Genomic DNA, 20,788 nt, shown 5'->3' with positions numbered 1-20,788 from the left:
ATTTTTCATACTTATTTCTGTAAACTATTTAAACAGTATTTTATAATGCAAATTACCTATCAGGCTTACAGAAAGCCAAATAATTTCTTAAAGCGTCATGTATTCAATATGTTTTGGATATTCAATTCATGCCGATGATTAATTCTTACAAAATATCTTAGATGCGATGATCACTTCCTTGATTTCAGGAGCTGATGCTGTGGAAGCTCAGTGTAAGAGATTTGAAGTGAGAGCAAGTGACAGTGGAAGAGTATTGTTTTCTGCAGATGAAGATGAGATTGTCATTGGAGCCGACAGACTGAAAGTAACAGGTATGGTAATAATAAAGATTCTAAATGCATGTAGACATCTATTTTTTAATACCTTTAGTAGTAATTAAACTATCAATCTTCTACAAAATTTTAGTCCCTTGGAGGAGAAAATATCTTATCATTATCAGAGATTTTTTGACCAACCAAAAGATACTATATAATCTAAGTATCAATTATTCTAAAGGTAGATTTAAATTTAAACTCTGCAGGATCAACTGTGGTACAAATCACACTTACTACTGTGTTTTGGCTTTTATGTGTTACCATTAAGAATTGTTTTGTGGTGTGTGTGTGCCATTTGTTTTGGTAATGCTCCTGCAAAATATAAAAAATATTACATATATGGTAGCCTTTGTTTTTTTCTGTATACAAAGTATCAAGTCTAACTTCCATATGAATTAATATTTCATGAGGCTCAGCTGAAAAACCTTGCCTTGACTTGAGTATATTAGTTTATAATGAAATAAACGTGACTTTTAAGGTTTCACTACAGCCAGCAACTAAGCCTTGCACTCACTCCTCCACCGGTGCTAGTGGGGAGAGAATTGGAAGGATGGAAATTAAAAAAAACCGAATGGGTGGAGATAAAGACAGTTCATTAGGTAAAGCAAAAGTCACACACACAAGCAAAGCAGAACAAGGAATTAATTCACTGCTTTCCATGGGCAGTGAGGTGTTCAGCAATCTGCAGGAAAGCAGGGCCCCATTGCGCATAACGTGGAAAAAGAGAATCATGCTGAATACTGCTAAGGCTCAAACTTGGTCATAATACTAAATGCTGAGAAAATTAATCTTAAATTTACAATTGACACAGGAGATTTCAAAGTATCTATCATAAGTAAAAAAAATTGAACAACTTATAAATGATGCTTAGAATTAGATTCCCTGCCACAGAGAAATGCAATCATAAGTTTTTGATGTCATGATCATTATTTTTTAATCAAACATTTGGCACCATAAGAATTAATTTTATCCAAAGATTGTGTGATACCTTTAAATTCTTCAGCAAACACATGAAAGGTGATGAGTCCCTGGGAGCAACATCAATCAGACTGTATTACACCACATGGCATGATATGACTGATGAAACCTGGCAGGAAATCATAATGTCAAACATCAACCAGAATTTTTTTCTTCAGTTTATTTTTCTCAAGCTAGTGGTTTTTATTATCATAGTGTCTTGGGGTGAATATAGGAAAGAAATTATGGAAGAAGAAATAAAACAAAAGTTGAATATAAAAAAGGGAAAATAAGATGTACTTATTTGGAGATAAATCTATCACATGTATTTATTTAAGGGTAGTACTACAATGAAATTATTTTCTTTTCTTCTGTAGCAATCAATAGTGTCTCTTTGAAAAAAATTCACTGTGAATGTGTTATTTCTTTTGGTAATTAATTTTCAAAGTATGCTTATGGGCATTTGTAAACTACCATGGCAATGTGGGATTTTTTGTGTATTATTTTTCCTCCATTCAGAAGAATATATTTTAATGCTCAGCTTTTAAAAGCAGTGCATCATAAGTCAGTCTAAGAAATTCTGGATTAATAAAAACCTGAAAGATTAAGTTGACAGCTTCTCACTGATTATTTTTTGTAACATTTTTATTTGTAAATTTTTATGTAGGCAGCCTATTCTGAGCAGAAAGATATAGTAGAAACAGGGTAGTAGTCCAGATATCAATTTATTTCCCAGATAAGAAAAATATAGTATCAGAAGTAGTACTTTTTGGTTTAGAGATATTGCAGTTATATATTTGTATAATAAGAGTCTCTCAATTTAAAATTAGGCAATTGGCTGGTTTAGTTTAACTTCTTATTCTTCCTTACATTGCTAGTTTTGCTTTTTCTTTTAACTGCATGAGCTCTTTTCTGCTTTATTACCCAAAGAAAGAAGAAAAAGGATTCAAATTTTGTGTTAGAGAGAGCTGCTAGAATTGCAGCTGTCTATTGTCCTTTTGCACAGAGATGCCCCCTGCCAACAAGTTTAACATGTATCATGGAGCTTTGGAGGGAGGAAAGAGAAAGGCTTGATGAAGTGAACATATTGTTAAAAGAACTGGGGAAACAAGTAGTAACAAGAAGCTCATTTTCTGGCAGGCTCATGGGTTTTTTTCTGCACATGGTTAAACCTTTCTCCATTTCTTTATATTCACCCTGCTGTTCTGAGCATCTATAGCATTGCAAGGTCTCCTTCTGTCTCTCTGCAGCTATAGAACAAGAGTGTCTGTTTGATTTTTACTTTTCTTATTTAAATCTTAGTTCAAAATTTTCTTCCCTTTGCTTTATGTCATTTTTCTTTTAACTGGAATATGATCTCTGTAAGATACTGTTGTAACAGAACTGTGCTGGTCAGCCTTGTTCATGAGAATACAAGCACACATCATGAGGCAGCTTTATCCTGTGCCAGAGCACTTTTGAGAAAGATTAAGAATCCCTTAGGTCAGCGTACATTTTCCTGAGAAAATGCTGTGAAATAAACTTATATAAAAACCTTCACTGGATGACTCTTTTAGTATAGTTTGTTGGGGTTTTTGTTGGATTTTTTTTCTTTTTTTTCTTAAAGCAATCTCGTTGTTAGCCACTATATAAGAAGGATCAAGGAACCTGGAACTCACCTAGTTTTAGTCAAATTGCACCTACTCTTTTTTGACAATATAAATGGGATTTTTACTGCTTTGTCTTCCAAGGTGGTTTTCTTAGTTAAAGCTAAATGCACACTATCAGAAATTCTCTTTTTTCCCATTCAACTCATACTTTTCTATCCAAATTTTACAAACATTTTGCTTTTCGAAACATGGTATTTGGTATTTTTCTCTCTATGTTTTCAAAGGAGAAGAGGCAGTAATTTAACTCTCATGTTGTCTCCTACAAGTTCTTTTGATCTAATTCCTTCACTTTTCTACAATGTTTTATCTCTGACCCTTCTTCTGAGACCCATAAAAACTATAGTATTATTTCTTTCGTTGGAGGTTTACATAGCTTTTATATAAATTATACTTGCACATGTGGCTTTTTATATTTGTTAATCATCCTTTAAAAAGGCAAAGCAAAAATAGATTTGCAAAATAAATTAGATAGGTTAGATATGTTGTCAATCAGAAGCCACTGCTGTTCTGCAGTCAAATCCAATTATGTTTTCTATATATAACCTAGTCTAAATTGTTTGGAAAATATTACTTACCTTTAAAGAAATTGAATTAATCTTGTTTCCTACTACTTCCTCAATTGCTGGATTATTTTCTTTCTTATTGCTGCATATCTGGGTGGTGTAGTCTGTTTTAGCCCAGGACTTGAAGCCATGTTCAGATAGAACTGATTTTTTTAAATTATGATAATTAACATGTCAACAGTAATACTTTTTCTCTAAAAAGAAATTAGGAGCTACTTAGAAATTTGTCAGTTATAGTTTTACCAAGATTTTAGTTCTGTAGAGTTCAACCACTTCATCATTTTTGGAAACACATATTTTTCAGATACATGAAGGTCCACGTCTGTATTGTATGACCTGATCTAATTGCTTGAAGATTACTTTTTTCCCATATTTCAAACATAGAAACAGTTCTCACTGGGGAATTGCAGTTGTACAAAGGTTTGCACATTGTTGCTAGCAGTACTAGGAGAAACAAAAGAGGCATAAAAAATTGCAGGTCATTATGACTTCCTAAGACCCTTTTTCCTTGTCAAATAGCACAATCATGTGGAAAAATGGAAGTTAGAAAAGGACAGTAGAGCGTGTGCTGTGGTTACTTTCTCAGATTAATAGCAGGATGTATATAGGGCAAATATACTTTTACACCAAAACAGGGTCAGGAAAAAGTATGTGAAGGGCTGCAAGTATCTTTTTCATTACACTGAAGTATATGCTTACGGTGGGTTCAGTCTGGCTTTTGATCAGTCATTGACTTCACTAGATGAAAGATGAGAGCCTTGATGTGTCACGGAAGCTTCTGAAGGTTCCAGCATAACTTTATTCCAATAATATTCTGATAATAATCAGAATTAATATGCAGAGGAGTGCATCAATACTTCAGTTTTGATTTAAGACAATGCTGCAGGGCTGGGAGTCTGCAGGTAATTGAAATATAGAAAGGTCTTTGAGGGTAGTTAAAAGGAAAGGATAAAATAGAAATAAGGCTTGTGGCTATAAAAAGGAAATATGACAGTATTATGAGGAAATATATGTGAATTGCAAATTAGGTTGGAGAAGTAGAAATAAAATATTTATAACAAGTACTGAAATGTAGAAAAATAACTTATTATTTGATATATGTGGTTATTACAGTAGACTTATATCTAGTGCATTGAGAGACTGAATAGGAATTTCAGTATGAATGGGAAAGAATATCTTGGATTTTCCATGTTCAGTGGGTGGATTGATGTTCAGGACAGATGGAATTTGGAGAGTGAAATGGCATAAGATGAAGGGAAGCATTTATTCATTTTAAGGTGGCTTATGGAGCCAAATTATATGACCACAGTAAAACAGTATTTGATGTGGTGCTAAAATTTAATCCTTTAAGCAGATATGACAAATTCTTGGTATCCAAAACACTGCATGACCCTGAAATCTTTTGCCATCATCTGTCAGTAACAAAAATACATCACATGTATAGGATTTCTGTGTTTCCTGAGTAATGAGTACATCAATATGTTCTCCAGTGATGATTAAGTTTTCTGATAAGTTTATTTAAGTCTCAAGAAAGCACTTAATGTCTATTCTTGCCGTTAACGGATCTTTGACTGAAAGATGTTATTGTGGTAGTCTAACCACTTGACAAAATAACCTGTCAGGGCATGACTCTGGAGGTACAACTACAGAGCTGATTACAATCACATTAATATATCTGACTCAAACATGTCTATGAACTGAAAGCTTTATGGGCAGGATACAAATGGTGAGAATAAATAAATGAAAAAATAAATGTATTATCCAGGACATTGCTTAAATAAATTTATATCTTCTATTTAAGGGTAGAATGCATCCAGCCAGCTCAGACTCCAAGCACTGTGTACTTACACCAGTCTGCAGGTGACTGTGGAGACTGTTGGAGGAATACATTAACCTAAGGACAATAACAGTTTATTGGTAAAAGAAAGATTTTGATTTTTGGCACTTAAAATTGTGGAGAAACAAAATAATTGGTCTTAGAAACATATATGAAGTGAAATAAGTCTTGGTAAAATAAATTTTTCTGAAAAGGGAATAAACCAAAAAGCAGACAAATGGGCTGTTGAGTTCTGTCAGAGTTGAGCTCTGTCAGAGCAGGAAAACATGTTTAGTTCCTCTACAGCCATTTCAGTGAAAAATACTCATCTGGCCTATTCTGTAGACTGAGAAATAGAAGTCAGCATATAGTCAAGCAGAAGAAAGGAAAAGGAAAAAAAAAAACCACCCGGACAGCTAAATAACAGTCTTTCACAACAAAGGTAGAAGAAAATCATCTCCTACCTAGAGAGTCAATCTTTCTATAATCCATACTTTTTGAATAACTCTCCTTAAGTAATCAACTTTTTTTTCCCCTTTTTTCATGATAACATCAGTTACAAGAGAAGACAGATTTTGATCCTTTCTTCTCCTTCTGGGCTGTAATCCATTTAATTCTATTAAATAGGGTTTATTTTTTTAAAGCTGATTCTGTTCTTGTCTGAGCTGTTGCTTTGCAGAACGCAGCCATCAGTTTCTCAAGGTTAGTGGAGACCATTTTCCCTGTTCTGGTGCATAGCAGCATCAATCCAGAGGCTGGTTCAAATTTACCAAGTAAATCTGATTTTCAGGTTAAACACCTTTAACACCAAGATTAACACCAATATCCATTATTGGATATTTGTGCCCAATGTAAAAACTAATGCTTTTAGGAAAAACTGCCAATTTCTTCATCATATTCTACGTTTCCTGCTGAAGGACTGTGTGAAGCGTACAGATGCAATTTAAAATAGTTCTAGTTTGAGGTGTCTGAATTACATGACACCAAACAAATCCACATGAACTAGAGAAAGGTCAAAGCTCAGTGGAAAATTACCCCACTATTAGTAAGCTAACTCTTAAATCAAACCAGAACAGCTTCTTTGGAAAACACACACTAAACTTTCAGAAAGCTTTGATGCAGAAACTGGGTATTAATTTGGTTCAGATTTTGTAGCAACATTCTGAGTTAAACCTGAGCTAAGTCTGACACTCATATGCCCTCAGGCTTTGTTGTTTTGAAAATGCACATTTAAATTGCAACAGCCAGACCCATCTCTATTTTTATGATATAACTACACACAGAAGGGAAAGGTGAATCATAAAAGAGCTCCAACATTCCTATTTTCCTTTTTTTTGCCTTAAAGAACTTGCTTGTGGTTTATTTATATCTGGGGGAAAAAAATGTTGTATGAGATAAGGGTCAGGCTGCGGAACACTGTAGGATTTCAGTTCAATTAAAAAAAAAAAGCATTTGGTTCCAAATACTCATGCTATAATGGTGACACTACAGGCCAAAAAATTTTTGCTTTGTCCTGGAGCAGTATTCTCATTGGGTGCTAGAAGATGAAATCATTTGGATTTCAATTTGTAAAGCTTTCAGAATAGGAGAAATACTGTTACTTTTTCAGGAGATATTTTTGGCATCTGACTTTTCACTAAGAATATACTGATGTACCTCTTACTGTAAGACATGTCAGAAGTGCACTTCATTTTCTCTGAATTATATTAGAAACCCCTACAAAGTGGCTTTTTTATTTTTATTGAACCTTAAGCAAATTTTTTATTCAAACTTTAGGCACAAGCTAATTTATTTAGTAACCACAAACTGCATGGTGAGATTGTAGAAGCATTTGTCATGATATACATCATACTATATAAACTTACATTAATTGACTCTAAATTTAAGTGGAAAGTAGTAGAAAGCCTCACGTGAATGTTTGAGGCCTGTTTGAGTCCGTGACAGTCACAGTTTGATACAAAGCCTTACTCAGAGGAAAAGTTAGCTCACCACCAGTAACATCTGGGACTTCACTGTTTTCCCTAGATCAGTTTATAAAGCAGGTGTGCAGGTAAAGCTGTGAAAAACATAGATTCCAATAATGTCTGCTCTGCAATACATTTTTAATCTTATTCATAGCAGACTCCTATAAGCTAGGAATAATTTTGCACACAGAAAGCAACTCCAGAAAAAAAATGATTTAAACAAAAAAAAATATGGCCTGCAGCTTTCAGCCTACATTGTGAATTTAAATTCCTATCCTCATTGTGGCTAATGATGAGTTTAAATTTCACAGTGTCTGACAGCATTAAATTCAGCACACCAAGACACAAACATAATAAGCCATTATTCTGGCTGTAGAAAAATATCATCAATATATATAGGACTTTGTATTTGAATTGTGTATTACAATGTGGCTTTGCTCAGGGCTCAGAAAGTACTTATGTATGTGTTATGAAGTTTAAGAAGTACAGATAGAAATGCTTAAAAACTCAGAATAGATAATGTAAATTCCAGAAGTAAGATTGGTAAAAAAACCCCACATATTCTATGAAAGACATGAAATTATTTGTGGTAAAAATTATCTCACAAAAATAGAATGAAGAAAAAACCTCAATATCCAGGCAGAAACGGATTTGTCTGAAAGCTATATAACTGCTCTGAGATTCAAAATAAATTATTATTTATATGTAATGAGTATTGACGAAAGGGCAAATAACTCATGTAGAAATGTTGACCACTAAACAAAAAAGAAAAATTAAACAGATTAGAGTTTTGATAAAGTAAAGGAATTATCTAATGCATAGGGCCTAGTGACATCATTTTGAAATATCTGGGAGCCTCTTGTTTCTTTTAACTTCAAAATACTTTTAACTACAGAGACAAACATCCATTAGCAGAAAAAAAGAAAATATAAGATTGTACAAAAAGATTGTACAAAAGAAATACAGATTGTAAGGATGACACGGTGTTGAAAAAGTAATGTGAGAAGTGTTGCTGTGGGGAAGAACTGAGAATGTGAAGCTGAGAAGAAATCTTAAAATTGTTTCAAATTAAAGCATCGCCCGCTCCAAAGTTATAGGGAAAGACAACAGCAAAACAAAATCAAATTGACTTCTAGCAGTCAATTTTAAAACCTCAAAGAAATTCTAAGTAATACCTAAATGTAACCACAGAAAAATATTTAGAAAGCTTTTTGATCAAAGGTCAAGAGCATCATGTGAAACAAGAAAGTCAAATATGAAGCTAGCATGTGTAAACAGGAGTAGGCCCTGAAGGTCTTCTCACCTTTTCCACACTGGCAAGGTCCTCTTCAAAGAGTTTAGTCCTGTTTGGTGTACCATTGTTCAGTAAACAACTGGATAGAACTGACATCCATGGGACTGATTAGTTGTCCAGAAGAATTATTTCTGAGGAAGAGAGAAGATGTTGGTGCTGTGTAGCTTGAAGAAAAAAATCTCAAAGAGAATTTCGTATCAGTCTTGAGGCCCTGAGAAACAACCTGTTGAAAAACAAGGGATGCTATCTATCAGTTAAAACACAAAATCCAAAAATAGCACCCAAACAAAACAACAACAACAACAAAAAACCCAACCAACAAAAAAAAAACCAAAAAAAACCAAAACAACAACCCCAAAAGCCCCACAAAATACCTCACACCAACTAATCAACAAAAAACCCCCACAAATCGTAAATTAAAGACTAGAGAAACAGGGGAATAGTTTGGCTACAGAGAATGTAGAATTTCCTTCTTTTTTTACTTCAGAGCTAATTATATCATCTGTTGAAGATGAACTGGTTTCATCAACCAAAACCTAATTTGGTTTTGAACTTAATGATCAGAGAGGAATAAGCCTTAGCAGAGTTCAGATAGTTCCTTTTTATGTCTAGTCACAAGTCCTCTAATATAAATTCAGTACATTTTTTTCTAATCTTAGTTCTTACTAACATATTAGATACAGTCCTCTTTATTGTAGTTTTATTTATATCCTTTAGGGTTTGTTTTTTTTTAAGCTATAATACATTGGTTAGAATGAAATGTGGGTAGCATGACAAAAAAGCTAGAGATCAGTCCATGCATTTGCACGTAGGTTAATTGCTTTGGGGATGTATTGTCAACTTCACTTTTGACTAAAGTTTGGTACAGTGAGGGGAAGGTGAGAAAGCTGAATAAATAAGCACACATTATTATGAGAAAGGATAGAATGAATGAGCTTAGCAAGGTAAAGCAATCAGAGGAAGGATCCTCGCTTTTCAGAAACTCTTCATAGTGGAGCTGGTAGCCCATACTAAACCTACCTGTCCATGCTTCCTGATGTTATTTGTTACAGTCATCATTAAACTGAACTGAATATGAATAGCATAATTTTTACTGGTTTAGTATCTGAAGAACACTTGTGCTGATCCTGACAATACTAATATCAGTAATAGGTATAGTGGGATATGATTATCTACCTCTTCCTACTTAGAAAGCATTAGAATTCAGTTTTATGGTAACTGTTCTTTACCATATATCTTGGTTTTCATTGAAGTTATCAGATTTGTAAAACATTTGAACCTTATTTTGTGAGTATGCTAGAAAAACACTGCTAGAGAGTAGATCAGAGCACACATATGCACAGACACACATGCACAATCATGTACAGACAAATGCCTTCCAGTCCTTACAGGCAGCCTTATCACTTTACAAATTCCAAAATGTCATTTAGCTCAAGAAGAGAACTTTCCCTTTAGTGTCATCATTCTAAAGCAATTTGATTCATAAAGTGTGATAGAAATGACAGCAAGTTGCACTACTTACCATGTCATAGGGTATTTTCCTGTCCTTTATCTACATCACTGTCTGCAAAGTGTGGTGTGTTGGTCAGAGTTCTAGATAACAGCAGCATGGAAATTTTTAAAAGTACTTGGATATCATGCTATGACCCCAGATGCTTCAAGTTCAACAAAGCAAGATGCTGGAATTAGCCAAATTCCAGGTTCACTTGATAAATTCCTGTTCCAATTTATGGTTGAAAACATGAGGTGAGATTGGCAGTTGCATTTGAAAGTCTCTTCTCATCAAACATCAAAGGGAGATAGTCTTTTAAAAGTATATTTTCATATCAAGCAAGCCAATTGTATTATTTTTAGTATTTTTATCCTAGCAGCATTACCAAATGATGGACTACTTTTTAAATCTGTTTTTACAATCCCAGTGTAGAGCAGGGAAAATAGATAAAGCATATTGTGCAGAAAGAGTATCTATTAACAACTTTGTTTCATGTTTTAGCTGTCAGAACTGCTTTCAGGTTTTTTTATAGTTACAATTTTTTTACTTGTCAGTGTCATTCTTGGCCTTTCATTCTTGGCCTTTCCTCCCTGGTTTATATTTAGATTTAAAAAGAAAGGGAAAGACAATTAGAATTTCTGAAATTGTAGTTCTAATGAAAACACTCCTTTTTTTTTTCTTCTTGACAGCAAATTTAACAGTAACTCAGAACAATTTCATTTAGACAAAAAAAAATAATGTAAAAGATTGTATAGATACTAAAGGGAATTTTAATGTAAGACAAGAAAAGGAGCAGAGGGAGTATCCTGCTAGAAAAACCAGAGTATTTTACTTATAGTGATGCCTAGAGGCCAAAGGGAGCCTAAAGGACAAGGAAGATTAAATCTAAAAGTATATTCCTTTGGAATGTGTGATAAAAGAATAGAGGTTTTCCCAGTCACGTTCTCTTCAGTGTAAGCTGAAAGTCTGGAGTGGTAAGCATCATGACAGTTTATTAAGTGGATAATATAGAGAAACAACTCTTACAGTTGATCTGAAGAAAATACAAAATGAAAAAGATTTTCTTATTGTCTCTTAACCTGTCTCTGAAACTAGTAAGGGCTTTTGTTGATAGTTGGAGAAAGGAAATCTATTTTTTCTGTTTTTAACTTAAAAATGATAAAGCAAACTAACGAATTTCATGATGACTGTCAAATTTTTTGACATTCTGTTCCCTTGGCATGACTGTCCTAGTGCCCAGGATTCAGTGTTCTATACTGAAAATGCCTGAACATAATGTACTTGAAGAGGATGTGAATAACAGGTTTCTTTGGCAGCTGACCACACTGAATTTTGAGGCAGCAGTAAACTCTGCTTTGCTAGTTTTAGCTAGACATGCATTGTTATGTAGCAAGGCAATGGAAAGCACTTAAATCTTAAAAGTCTGAATTTATGATAGGCATGTGAAAGGTGAATTTATGATAGTTGTGTTGCAGCAGTGATGAGAGTGTGATTTTTGAGTCTCTCCTGACTCACAAACAGTAAAAGAGCAAAGACAAGATGAAGGTTTTGCCACAAGACACAGCTGAGCTGGACTGTTGCAACATTTGCCAAGTAATCTGAATTGTGGTCATAGTCTGAGTCCTGCATACTGCTCCTTGGTGATGCAGAAGGAACTGTTGAGACTGGCATTGATAAATTACTCTGTGACCAGCTCAGTCCCGTCTTGAAAATGGAGTGGTAGATCTAGCAGTAAATTACTGCCATAAACCCTCTTCCTACAGCATCTGCAAGGTATGTGGCATGTCTCTTGTGGTTTTAGCCTGAAAAAACCATCTGAGTCTTTGGCAAAAGATGCATATTTCAGCCAGCTTTCCCATATTACACTAGGCTTTAGTATCTTATCCTTTCCTGCAGAAAGGCTGTCTTTCCTGTGGGTAGTACACATAACAAATAGGCAGGTGTTTGCTAACACAACCATTGGTGGTTTGCAGTCACTGCACTTAATTGGTTTGAAATACACCTGCTTCCATTTTGTTGCTAAATTAAAGCGTAGCTTCATGGCTATGCAGACTTGAAGGTGAGAATATTACGTGACAAAATTACTGTTCCACATTCACACTTCCACTTACAGCTGCAGAAATTCCATTTAAGGCTACAATAAATACCCAGGTTTAAATGTATTCATCTATGTAATTTACTTTTAGAGAGAAAACCAGGACATTAATAAAGAGCAGGAATGGGAACTCATAATAGGTTATAATCACTAGTACTAATATCAAAAAGAAACCTTTTAACGACCTTGTAAGCAATTAATATTATAACTTCATTTTATTTCTCGTATCTGAAAAATAAAAAGACTTTCAATAATTTGAGTTACTAGTATTTTTGTTGCATTTTGATCTAATAGGCACCAAAACGTATTATATCCACATATCCCTGTTTTGGCATTGTGGAAATACACGTGAGGATTCATCACAGATTTTAATTTTTGCATGTATTCAGAAATTTTTGGAAGCATTTGAAAACTTTTTAAATACATACTATGGACTTGCATATGGTGAACATTTACAGGGTGCACTTATCTAAATATCTGATTATAGTTTATCAATGGCATGCTGATTCCAATACAGTAAAAATACTATAGTACAGCTATTTAAAAAATCTGGATGATTGTCCTGCTGCTTTGTGGCCTCCTTAGCATAAATAAAACAATTAACTAAAATGTATGAATGCAACAGTAATTCTCATGTACACATAGCAATTCGTCAGTATGTTACAGTAATGGGAAAGAGAACAGAAATAAATGCACATTTACATATGGCACAGAGAACTTGCCTTTAAAAGGTAAATATGGTACCCTATGAAGCCGTTAAAATGCTATAGGTATGAAAATTAGATGACTTCTGATATGGTTAATGTGAGATTTCCAAACAAGATTTTCCCAATTTAGATGAAATTCAGATCATCAATTGCTGATCAGGTGTTGAAGGCAAAAGCTTCAAAGTGCTAGGGTTGTCTGCATTGTTGCTCTAGTCTCAGTCCATTATCATTAGTAAATAACCTCTAGAGATGCCAATTTCTCCATTTTGGCTACAGACAAAATATAAGTAATCTATGTTCCTAATTTAGACAACTAAGTGGCTAGACTTTATGGAAAAATTCCTGAAAAATTCCTCTGAGTTTTAACTTTTCAAAATCATAATATTTATGGAATGTCATCACTGAAGGGAAAATACCCTTTACTTTTAAAAGCTGATCATAGATTATTTTATTTTAGAGCTTCTTGAAGCAGATGCATCCTTGACTGTGCCAAAAATAGTGCGGCCAGCAGGACCACAGCAGTGATGGTCCTCTGTGCTCAGCACTGATGAGGCCACACCTTGAGTGCTGCGTCCAGTTCAGGACCCCTCACTTCAAAAAGACACTGAGATGCTGGAGGGTGTCCAGAGAAGGGCAGTGGAGCTGGTGCAGCATCTAGAGAGTGAGAACTATGAGGAGCAGCTGAGAGATCTGGGATTGTTTAGCCTGAAGAAAAGGAGGCTTGGGAAAAAACTTATCACGCTCTACAACTTTCTGAGAGTGGCTGGGTGGTCTCTTCTCACCAGGGAGTAGTGACGGGACAAGAGGAAACGTTCTCAGGTTACACCAGGGGAGGTTCAGGTTGGACATCAGGAAGAATTCGTGCACTGAAAAGGCAGTCAAGCTTTCCAATGGGCTGCCCAGGGAAAATATGGAGTCACCATCCCTGGAAATGTTCAAGAAATGACTGGGCAGGACAGTTAGTGCTATGGTTAATTGTCAAAGTGCTGATCAGTTAAGGTCTGGACTTGATTATCTTGGAGGTCTTTTTCCAACTTTAATGATTATATGATTCTATGAAGTTGGATGGACATTCCTGACTAAGTTTTGAGGGTGAGCAGATTTTTTTCCAGAAAACTTCAAAACGGAAAAATATTGCTATTTGTTCTTGAAACTGGGTGAGAAACATTTTTCTCACTCTCCCATTTTGTAGTTGGGATATCCAAGTTTATGTACCATTCCTTTACATTTCAGGTGAGTCCCCTGGTTATGAAGTTATTGACTATTGTTTGAAAGTCTTCTTATTCATTGATTCATTCATTTTTCATCAGGGAAACAACAATTCTGCTTTGAAACTCATTAACTATTCATTAGAGCATAAGCCTGAGTGTTCCAAAATCTAGGGTTATATACTACAACGAAGTAAAAATGTCATATTTTTTACTTACTACATATGAAAATAATCCCATTTAATTCTATCTTTTTAATGTAGATAGGGACCCTTTTTGTGTCTGATGAACGATGATGAACTCAAAATAATTTACACAATTTTAAGAAAAGTGCAAGTCCAGATTATGATTTATATGAGAAGATGATGAATTTTAAGGGGGGTTGGTATTAGAAATTATTTACCATGAAATCTCAATATAATCTTTAAGTCTATTCTCATATCTAGGTGCTGTAAAGTTTCAAGGAGACTGAATTAATTCAAGCAGAAAATGATTGTATTTCATCATTTTTATTGTCATGTGTATCTCCATCAGCCATATACCAATAGGGGAAAAAGTAAAAGATATTACCAAAATTATTATGTTTTAAAACCTCTTTTCTCTAAACCCCCTATATATATTTCAATTTCATTCATGTTTTGAGGAACTATTTAGATTTAATGTGGTTTTTCAGCAGTTTCATTTACATTTATTGGGTTTTTCATCTCAGAGGGAGCCTTTAGAACAGTAATTTCCAATTATTAATTGAATTATGTTACTGCTATTCTCAGTCCAGATTTTATTCAAATAGATTTAATTTTTCAGAAAAGTAAATCAAGTGGTGGCCAAACATAGATTTTGGATGTGAACCTTCAAACAATTCTATCTAAACAGATAGTCACAATCCAGTTTAATTTGCAGTGCAAAACAAGAGGTGTCTCAACTGCCCACCATTAGGAATTTATGTTTCAAATGTTTGCACTTAATAAGTGAAAATGCTATTTCAAATGTTTGTGCTTAATAAGTGAAGATGCAATTTTGCAAGTATTTCCTGGAGTTAAAATTTGCTTTGATCAAAATTTAACTCACTGAACAGGCTGAATTTTAATTTATTGGGGAACTTGTTCTTCTGATTTAAATGAAAGGCTTAGTAAGAAGCTTTACTTTTGTAAGATTCCCATACAGAAAATATGCAACACAAATTAGTCATATTCAAGTGCTTTGAGTTATAAATCTAAATCACTCCATTTAGAATTTACTTTTTAGTAACAGCTTACCTCTGAAGATTTCAATGTACATGCTTTAGTTTATAAGTAAACAACTGCATCTAGTCAGGCTTACTTCAACCTCCTACCTATAATATACTTTATATATGGCCACATCAGTATCATATCTGAAATCTTCATCATTTAGCATTAGTCAGTTTTGCTGCTGAGGGACCCTGCAAGATTGAAATGCCAGCAATCATGTCAGTCATGTTTTCAGAAGATAACTCACTTACTTTCATTTTAGTCATGTACATCTCCATAGCAAAAATCCAGTTGAATCTTACTTTTTAATACAAGTATCTAGCTAAATTACACTTCAAGTAACTTATAAAATGGGAACTCTTTAAGAAATGCTCAACCAACATGAAGGCCAGAAGCTGCATCCCAAAATAAACTATAATACAAAAGAAGGCTTTTACAAAAGAAGGAATAAACATTTTATGTCACCTTTCAATGATCATTGGTTTGCATAGTTGCATGTTTCTGCGGTTTTTTTCCAGTCTGGCAGTGATTAGCTCTTCCAAGGTCTTGTTGTTGAACAACAACTTTCTAATTTCACAAAAAAACCTTTTAAATTTTACCTATGTGCACATGGTAAAAGAACTAAGAATTTTATTTTTTAGCCCAATTAAATTTTTAGAACATAAAAGTTCAAAACTTAGAACACATAGTCTGTGTTTTTAAGGTAATAAACCTTAAATAAACCCTCTCTTTTTAAGGTAAAAACCTCTCTTCAATGGTAAAAAATCTTGATTATCTATCCCTCTTTGTGAAATCTGTCAATACATTAACTTCAATTAATGTGCAACAAATAAAATTGCAAACTTCAAAAATAATAAATATTTTACAAACCCTTCTTTAAAGTCTGTAACTTGGTGGACAAATTGGCATCCCAATCTGCTTGCATATTCTCAGTAATTGTTACTTGATGTTTCTGAAAAACCTAGTGAAAAATCAAGGTGGTAAAACTGTGTATGTGATGCTGCAATGGCATGTAGTTTGTACACATCAAACTGATGCATAATTCCATTGTCAGGTGATTTGCTTGCATGAATGATGTGAAGGAGTGGGATAATGGTAATATGTGTGTCATTTTCCACAGCAAAATACTTCATTAGTTTTTTAGTTCTTGCCTTATCAACTCTTCAGCCAGCATTCTATTCACAAAACAAAACAAAACAAAACAAAACAAACCCAAACAAACAAAAAGCCAAACAACCAAAAAACAAAAACTCACACTCCAACAAGACCCCCCCCATAAAAAAACCCAAAACTGAAAAAAAACTCCACCTCCCTCTTTTCATCCTAGTTAATTACAAAGCCAATGAAAGGTACCATTTTGTTGTGTAAGGTAAGTACTCAGAAAGTATGAAAGGGTTATTTGCTGTTTGAATAAATGAAAAAACTTTCTCAGCATGCACATGCATAAGCAAATATATTCCAGAACCAAATGCTGATGTTGTACTTCCATTTTTTTTGTCATTTCCCAGAGGCTGAATTTCAGAAACCAGTAAACTGAGCAGAAATTAGTAGTCTATAGTGGTCTTTCCAAATTCTGAATGTTCTGTTTCAGCAGGAACATGTGACTGTTTTTGCTTGTAGCAAAAGGATAATTTTTATTTGCTCTCTGTCAAAGAAGTTTCTTCAAGGTCTGGTGTTTAAAAATCTGTTAAAAAAAGCTGTGCATAAAAAGGTTTCTCTATAAATACAGAATGGAACTTTTGGCCTCTTACCTGGCTTGTGCTGTTTACTGAGTTTTTTTCCAGCAACCTCTACAACAACTGGTATTCTTTGATTGGTAATTTGGCTGCACAGGTGCTTCTGTCTCAGTGAAGTCTTTACTTATTCTCTTCAACTAAAAGGTGAAGGTGTTGGTAATTTTGTTCAGTTACACTTACAGTTTTGATTTTAGATCCTTTGCACCTATTCCATGGCCTTGTGATTTTATTTCCTCTTAAAGGATACTTTTTATAGTTATCCATTCTAACTCATGTTCCATTGAATTCAGTTCCCTAACTACTTCCTTTTGAGCTGCACTTGAAATGGCTTTAAGGTTCAAGACTTTTCTTTCTGTGCCTTTTTTGTATTCATTTATCTCTCACTAGAATTTCACTCATCTCAAAGTAGGTCTTAGCTATGATTCTGTAAGTCTGAGAATACAGTTATTAGAACATCCTCTTATTTCTATAAAAAATAAGTATTTTAACATTGTAACTTATCAAATACCTAAAGTATATTTCTTTCATTTAGAAAATAATGCTATGAACTTTGGATTTGCCTTTATAGCTCTATTTATTTAGTTATATCATTAGAAGGTAGGTTTATAGTAGCATTTCTTGAGACTACATGGTCCAGCTTCTCATCAAATTAATACAGATTTGCATATAGTAAATTGAAAAAAAAGGATAATGTAGTTTTTCTTCTGTATTTTTAGTAATGCTGATAAGTCTTCTTTTTTCTTGACCCTGCTGTTATATTACAGGAAACATGGCAATAAATTCTGTTTGGCTAATCTTTTTCACCTTTCTTACTAAAACCAAGGTAATTGAAAGTGTCTGCTTTTATTCCACTATGTTATAAAGGGAATTGGAGATATTCTTGAACTGTTGATAGTAATTTCTTTTAAGAATAAAGCATTTTCTACAGGAACTGATATACTTCTGCTTATGAGGCTGTATGAAAAGAAAAAAAATAATATTGCATTTTCAAATAGCAAAAGGAGCATCTTTTATTTGGTTTTAGTTTTAACTATATTTTATTTAATGATATCAGTTTATCTTTATACCTGCCTGGATTTCCAGTCTGCTTGAAAAACTTGGTCTTTCTTTCAAATTTCTGTTTTCTTAGGGAAGAAATGCCTTCTTGTCTTTTAAAACAATGGTGCTGAAAGTGAGGAGATACTAAAGCTGGGTTATAACCTGCTGTCATTTAACTTTTATTATCAGTCTTTGCCTGATAATACCTTTGGCACTTCTGATTCATTTAATGTCAGACTCATACTAGAGTGAATTTTGTGCATCTTTGCATTGATAATGTCCTTTCAAATATTACAGGCATGGTCTTCTCATAAGTAAAGACTGGCAACTCTGCTCACTTATTTACATCTTTGTATCCCATTGCCACCTTCAAAAATATAGAGGGCCCTTGGCATTAAAAGCATTTCATTTGACTGATGAAAATGATGAATGGGAGTTGGAAGCACTCTCTGATTTTGGATATTCAGCTCCCACAGAGGTTCATCATAGATGAGGATGAGCTTTATTTTGAGTGGCAGAAGGCCTGGCTCTACAGACGTGATATTCTGGTCTTTTAAAGGAAAGAGAACCTCAAGTCATTGCCAGATTTAAAAAACAGATTATGCAGTGCACATTTAGGAATAATACTAGGAAAAATGGAATGCTGGGTTTTTCCTCCTGTGATTTTCCATAACACTAAGCAAAGCTTGGTTATAGAAAATGGACTTTATTTAGGTTTTTTGGTTTTTTTCTTTTGTTGAGATTTTCAAAGCAGCCGTTGTAATAAAGTTGTTTTCAGTGTTCTTTGCCCAAATATTTGTAAAGGTTATAGATTTCTGGAGATAAACAACTAGGATTTTAATTCACTACTTTTCTCTTCCTCTCGTCAAGACTCCACACTCATAAACCACTTTACAATTAAGGTTTTGGGGGGTGGGGTGAGTTGGTGTTTTTTTTGGCTGATTTGTTGTTTTTGGTTTTCTTTTCTTTTAATGAAGGTGGAGTTTAGAAAATTATTCCTAGGTTGAAGTTTACTTGGCTTGGGGTTTTTTTGCCTCTTGCTCAGGCTATTTTCCCTTTTAACACTAAAAAATAATGTTACCAAATTGACATTTATAACCTCATTCTGCTTTTAAATCCTGGCCATGGTTTGAAACTAAATATCATTGGTTAACTGTAAAAGTATCTAATAGGGATCTTATTTGACATCCAGAATTTCTGGATGTTTGCTAAAAGTTTGCTAAACATTTTATTATTTTAAAAATTGAAAAGCCTGTATTGTATTTAAAATATTGTAGCAATTAGAGCGGTGGCTATGTTCGGCTGAGCACTTCTTGCAGACCTACTATGAGATACTGTAGGTATCTTTTTAGGTCTACTCAGAATTCAAGTCTTAGAGCAAAAGGAACCTTCTGCTGTTGAAAATGCAGCAATTAATTAAAAAATATTTAGTAATGAGCCATAGCTATCCCAGACAGTTTCCTTGATCATATTTTGATAGAAGAGAAATGCATTACCCATTTTACACTTCTTTTTTTGAGTTCTTTCACCTTTGCTGGAGGTTCTCTGTTGGAAAGACTTTCACTCTCTAGTTCTAGGCTATTTGCCTTACACAATGCCCAGTAAACCATCTTCAGAGAAAGAAAGCAAAATTTATGTGAGTGGATGACAAAACCCACGGCATTGAATAAACCACTAAACAAGGATAGGCATGATGATTGTCAGCACGTGAAAAAAAGGAGGCAAATGTCAAATGCCTAATAACATACAGAGGCTATTTCTACCTATTTAATGTAAAGTGAGTGGTGTAAATAACCCTTATGTGTTCAGTTCTTAGAGGGGAGAGGTAAGAGAAATGCTGATTTTATAGTGCTGTTCCCTACATATAAATTTCTTGAGTTTTCTCCTACTTTAGCAAGAACAAAGATCCTTATTATTTTTTGTCTTTTGTTTCCCCCATAATTTTCTTTCAAGAAATGCATTTAAAATTTATTAAAGAATTGTCTTTTTCTGAAATATCTTCAGTGAATGTTTACTAGAGTTGTATTTTTTTTAATTGAAGAGAAGTTTCTCAATGAAAAATCTTGCTTGTCATAATGAAAACTGTGGCATTACCATATTCAACTTGGACCTAGTAATATAAATCAAAATTCAATAGAGAAGCAGTTCAGATTTGAAAAATTTTCTTTGTCTGGATTTTAAATGCCTAGTAGGAGATAACCTTAGTGTCCACTTCTAACACAAGACAAAGCACATTCCATGAGAATAAATTTTTTTAGTGAGAAAGATCTGATGGAAAGAAACTCTGTCAGATATCTAGATTAAGCCAGCAACTTCATGCAAGAGACAGTTATCTCAAAACTTCTAAATGCTTGGCATCTCAATTTAAGTAATCAAAGTAACCAGAATGTAAAATGCAGCAGATATTTCTCTACTGTGTTTTTGCCACACAAATTCATTATATTATTTCCATTCTCTGCAAAATAAATCTTCTCCAAAATATGGAGATAAGCATTCAGCCAAACCATTTCTGAAATATTTGGATCTGTAATTGTTCCAGATGTGTATGTGAAAAAACAGAAGTCCAGAGCTTCACAGGACATTGGTCCAGATTTTGATATAGAAATGAAAATATAAATATGAAGAAACATTTAAAATTATTAATAGAGGATTTGATCAGATTTTTTTTCCTAATAGTGTCAGTTTGTGATCATGTGTTTCACTGTGTTTTTTATTTTCCAAAATAA

General features: G+C 33.8%; 1 protein-coding gene across 9 annotated transcripts in view; it reads left to right on the top strand.

Moving 5' to 3' along the window:
- Positions 1-20,788, top strand: part of SGCZ (sarcoglycan zeta) — a 391,151-nt gene that overhangs the window by 342,001 nt on the left and 28,362 nt on the right. For all 9 annotated transcript variants that reach the window (XM_038136643.1, XM_038136642.1, XM_038136644.1 and 6 more), the window contains one exon: positions 189-311. In XM_038136643.1, coding sequence (XP_037992571.1) covers positions 189-311 — 123 coding nt within the window. The remainder of the gene's footprint in view (positions 1-188; positions 312-20,788) is intronic.

Source organism: Motacilla alba, chromosome 4, assembly GCF_015832195.1.
Source record: "Motacilla alba alba isolate MOTALB_02 chromosome 4, Motacilla_alba_V1.0_pri, whole genome shotgun sequence".
Classification (NCBI taxonomy): Eukaryota; Metazoa; Chordata; class Aves; order Passeriformes; family Motacillidae; genus Motacilla; species Motacilla alba.
The sequence above is the reverse complement of the archived record's forward strand: the minus strand, read 5'-3'. Positions and strand labels throughout refer to the sequence as shown.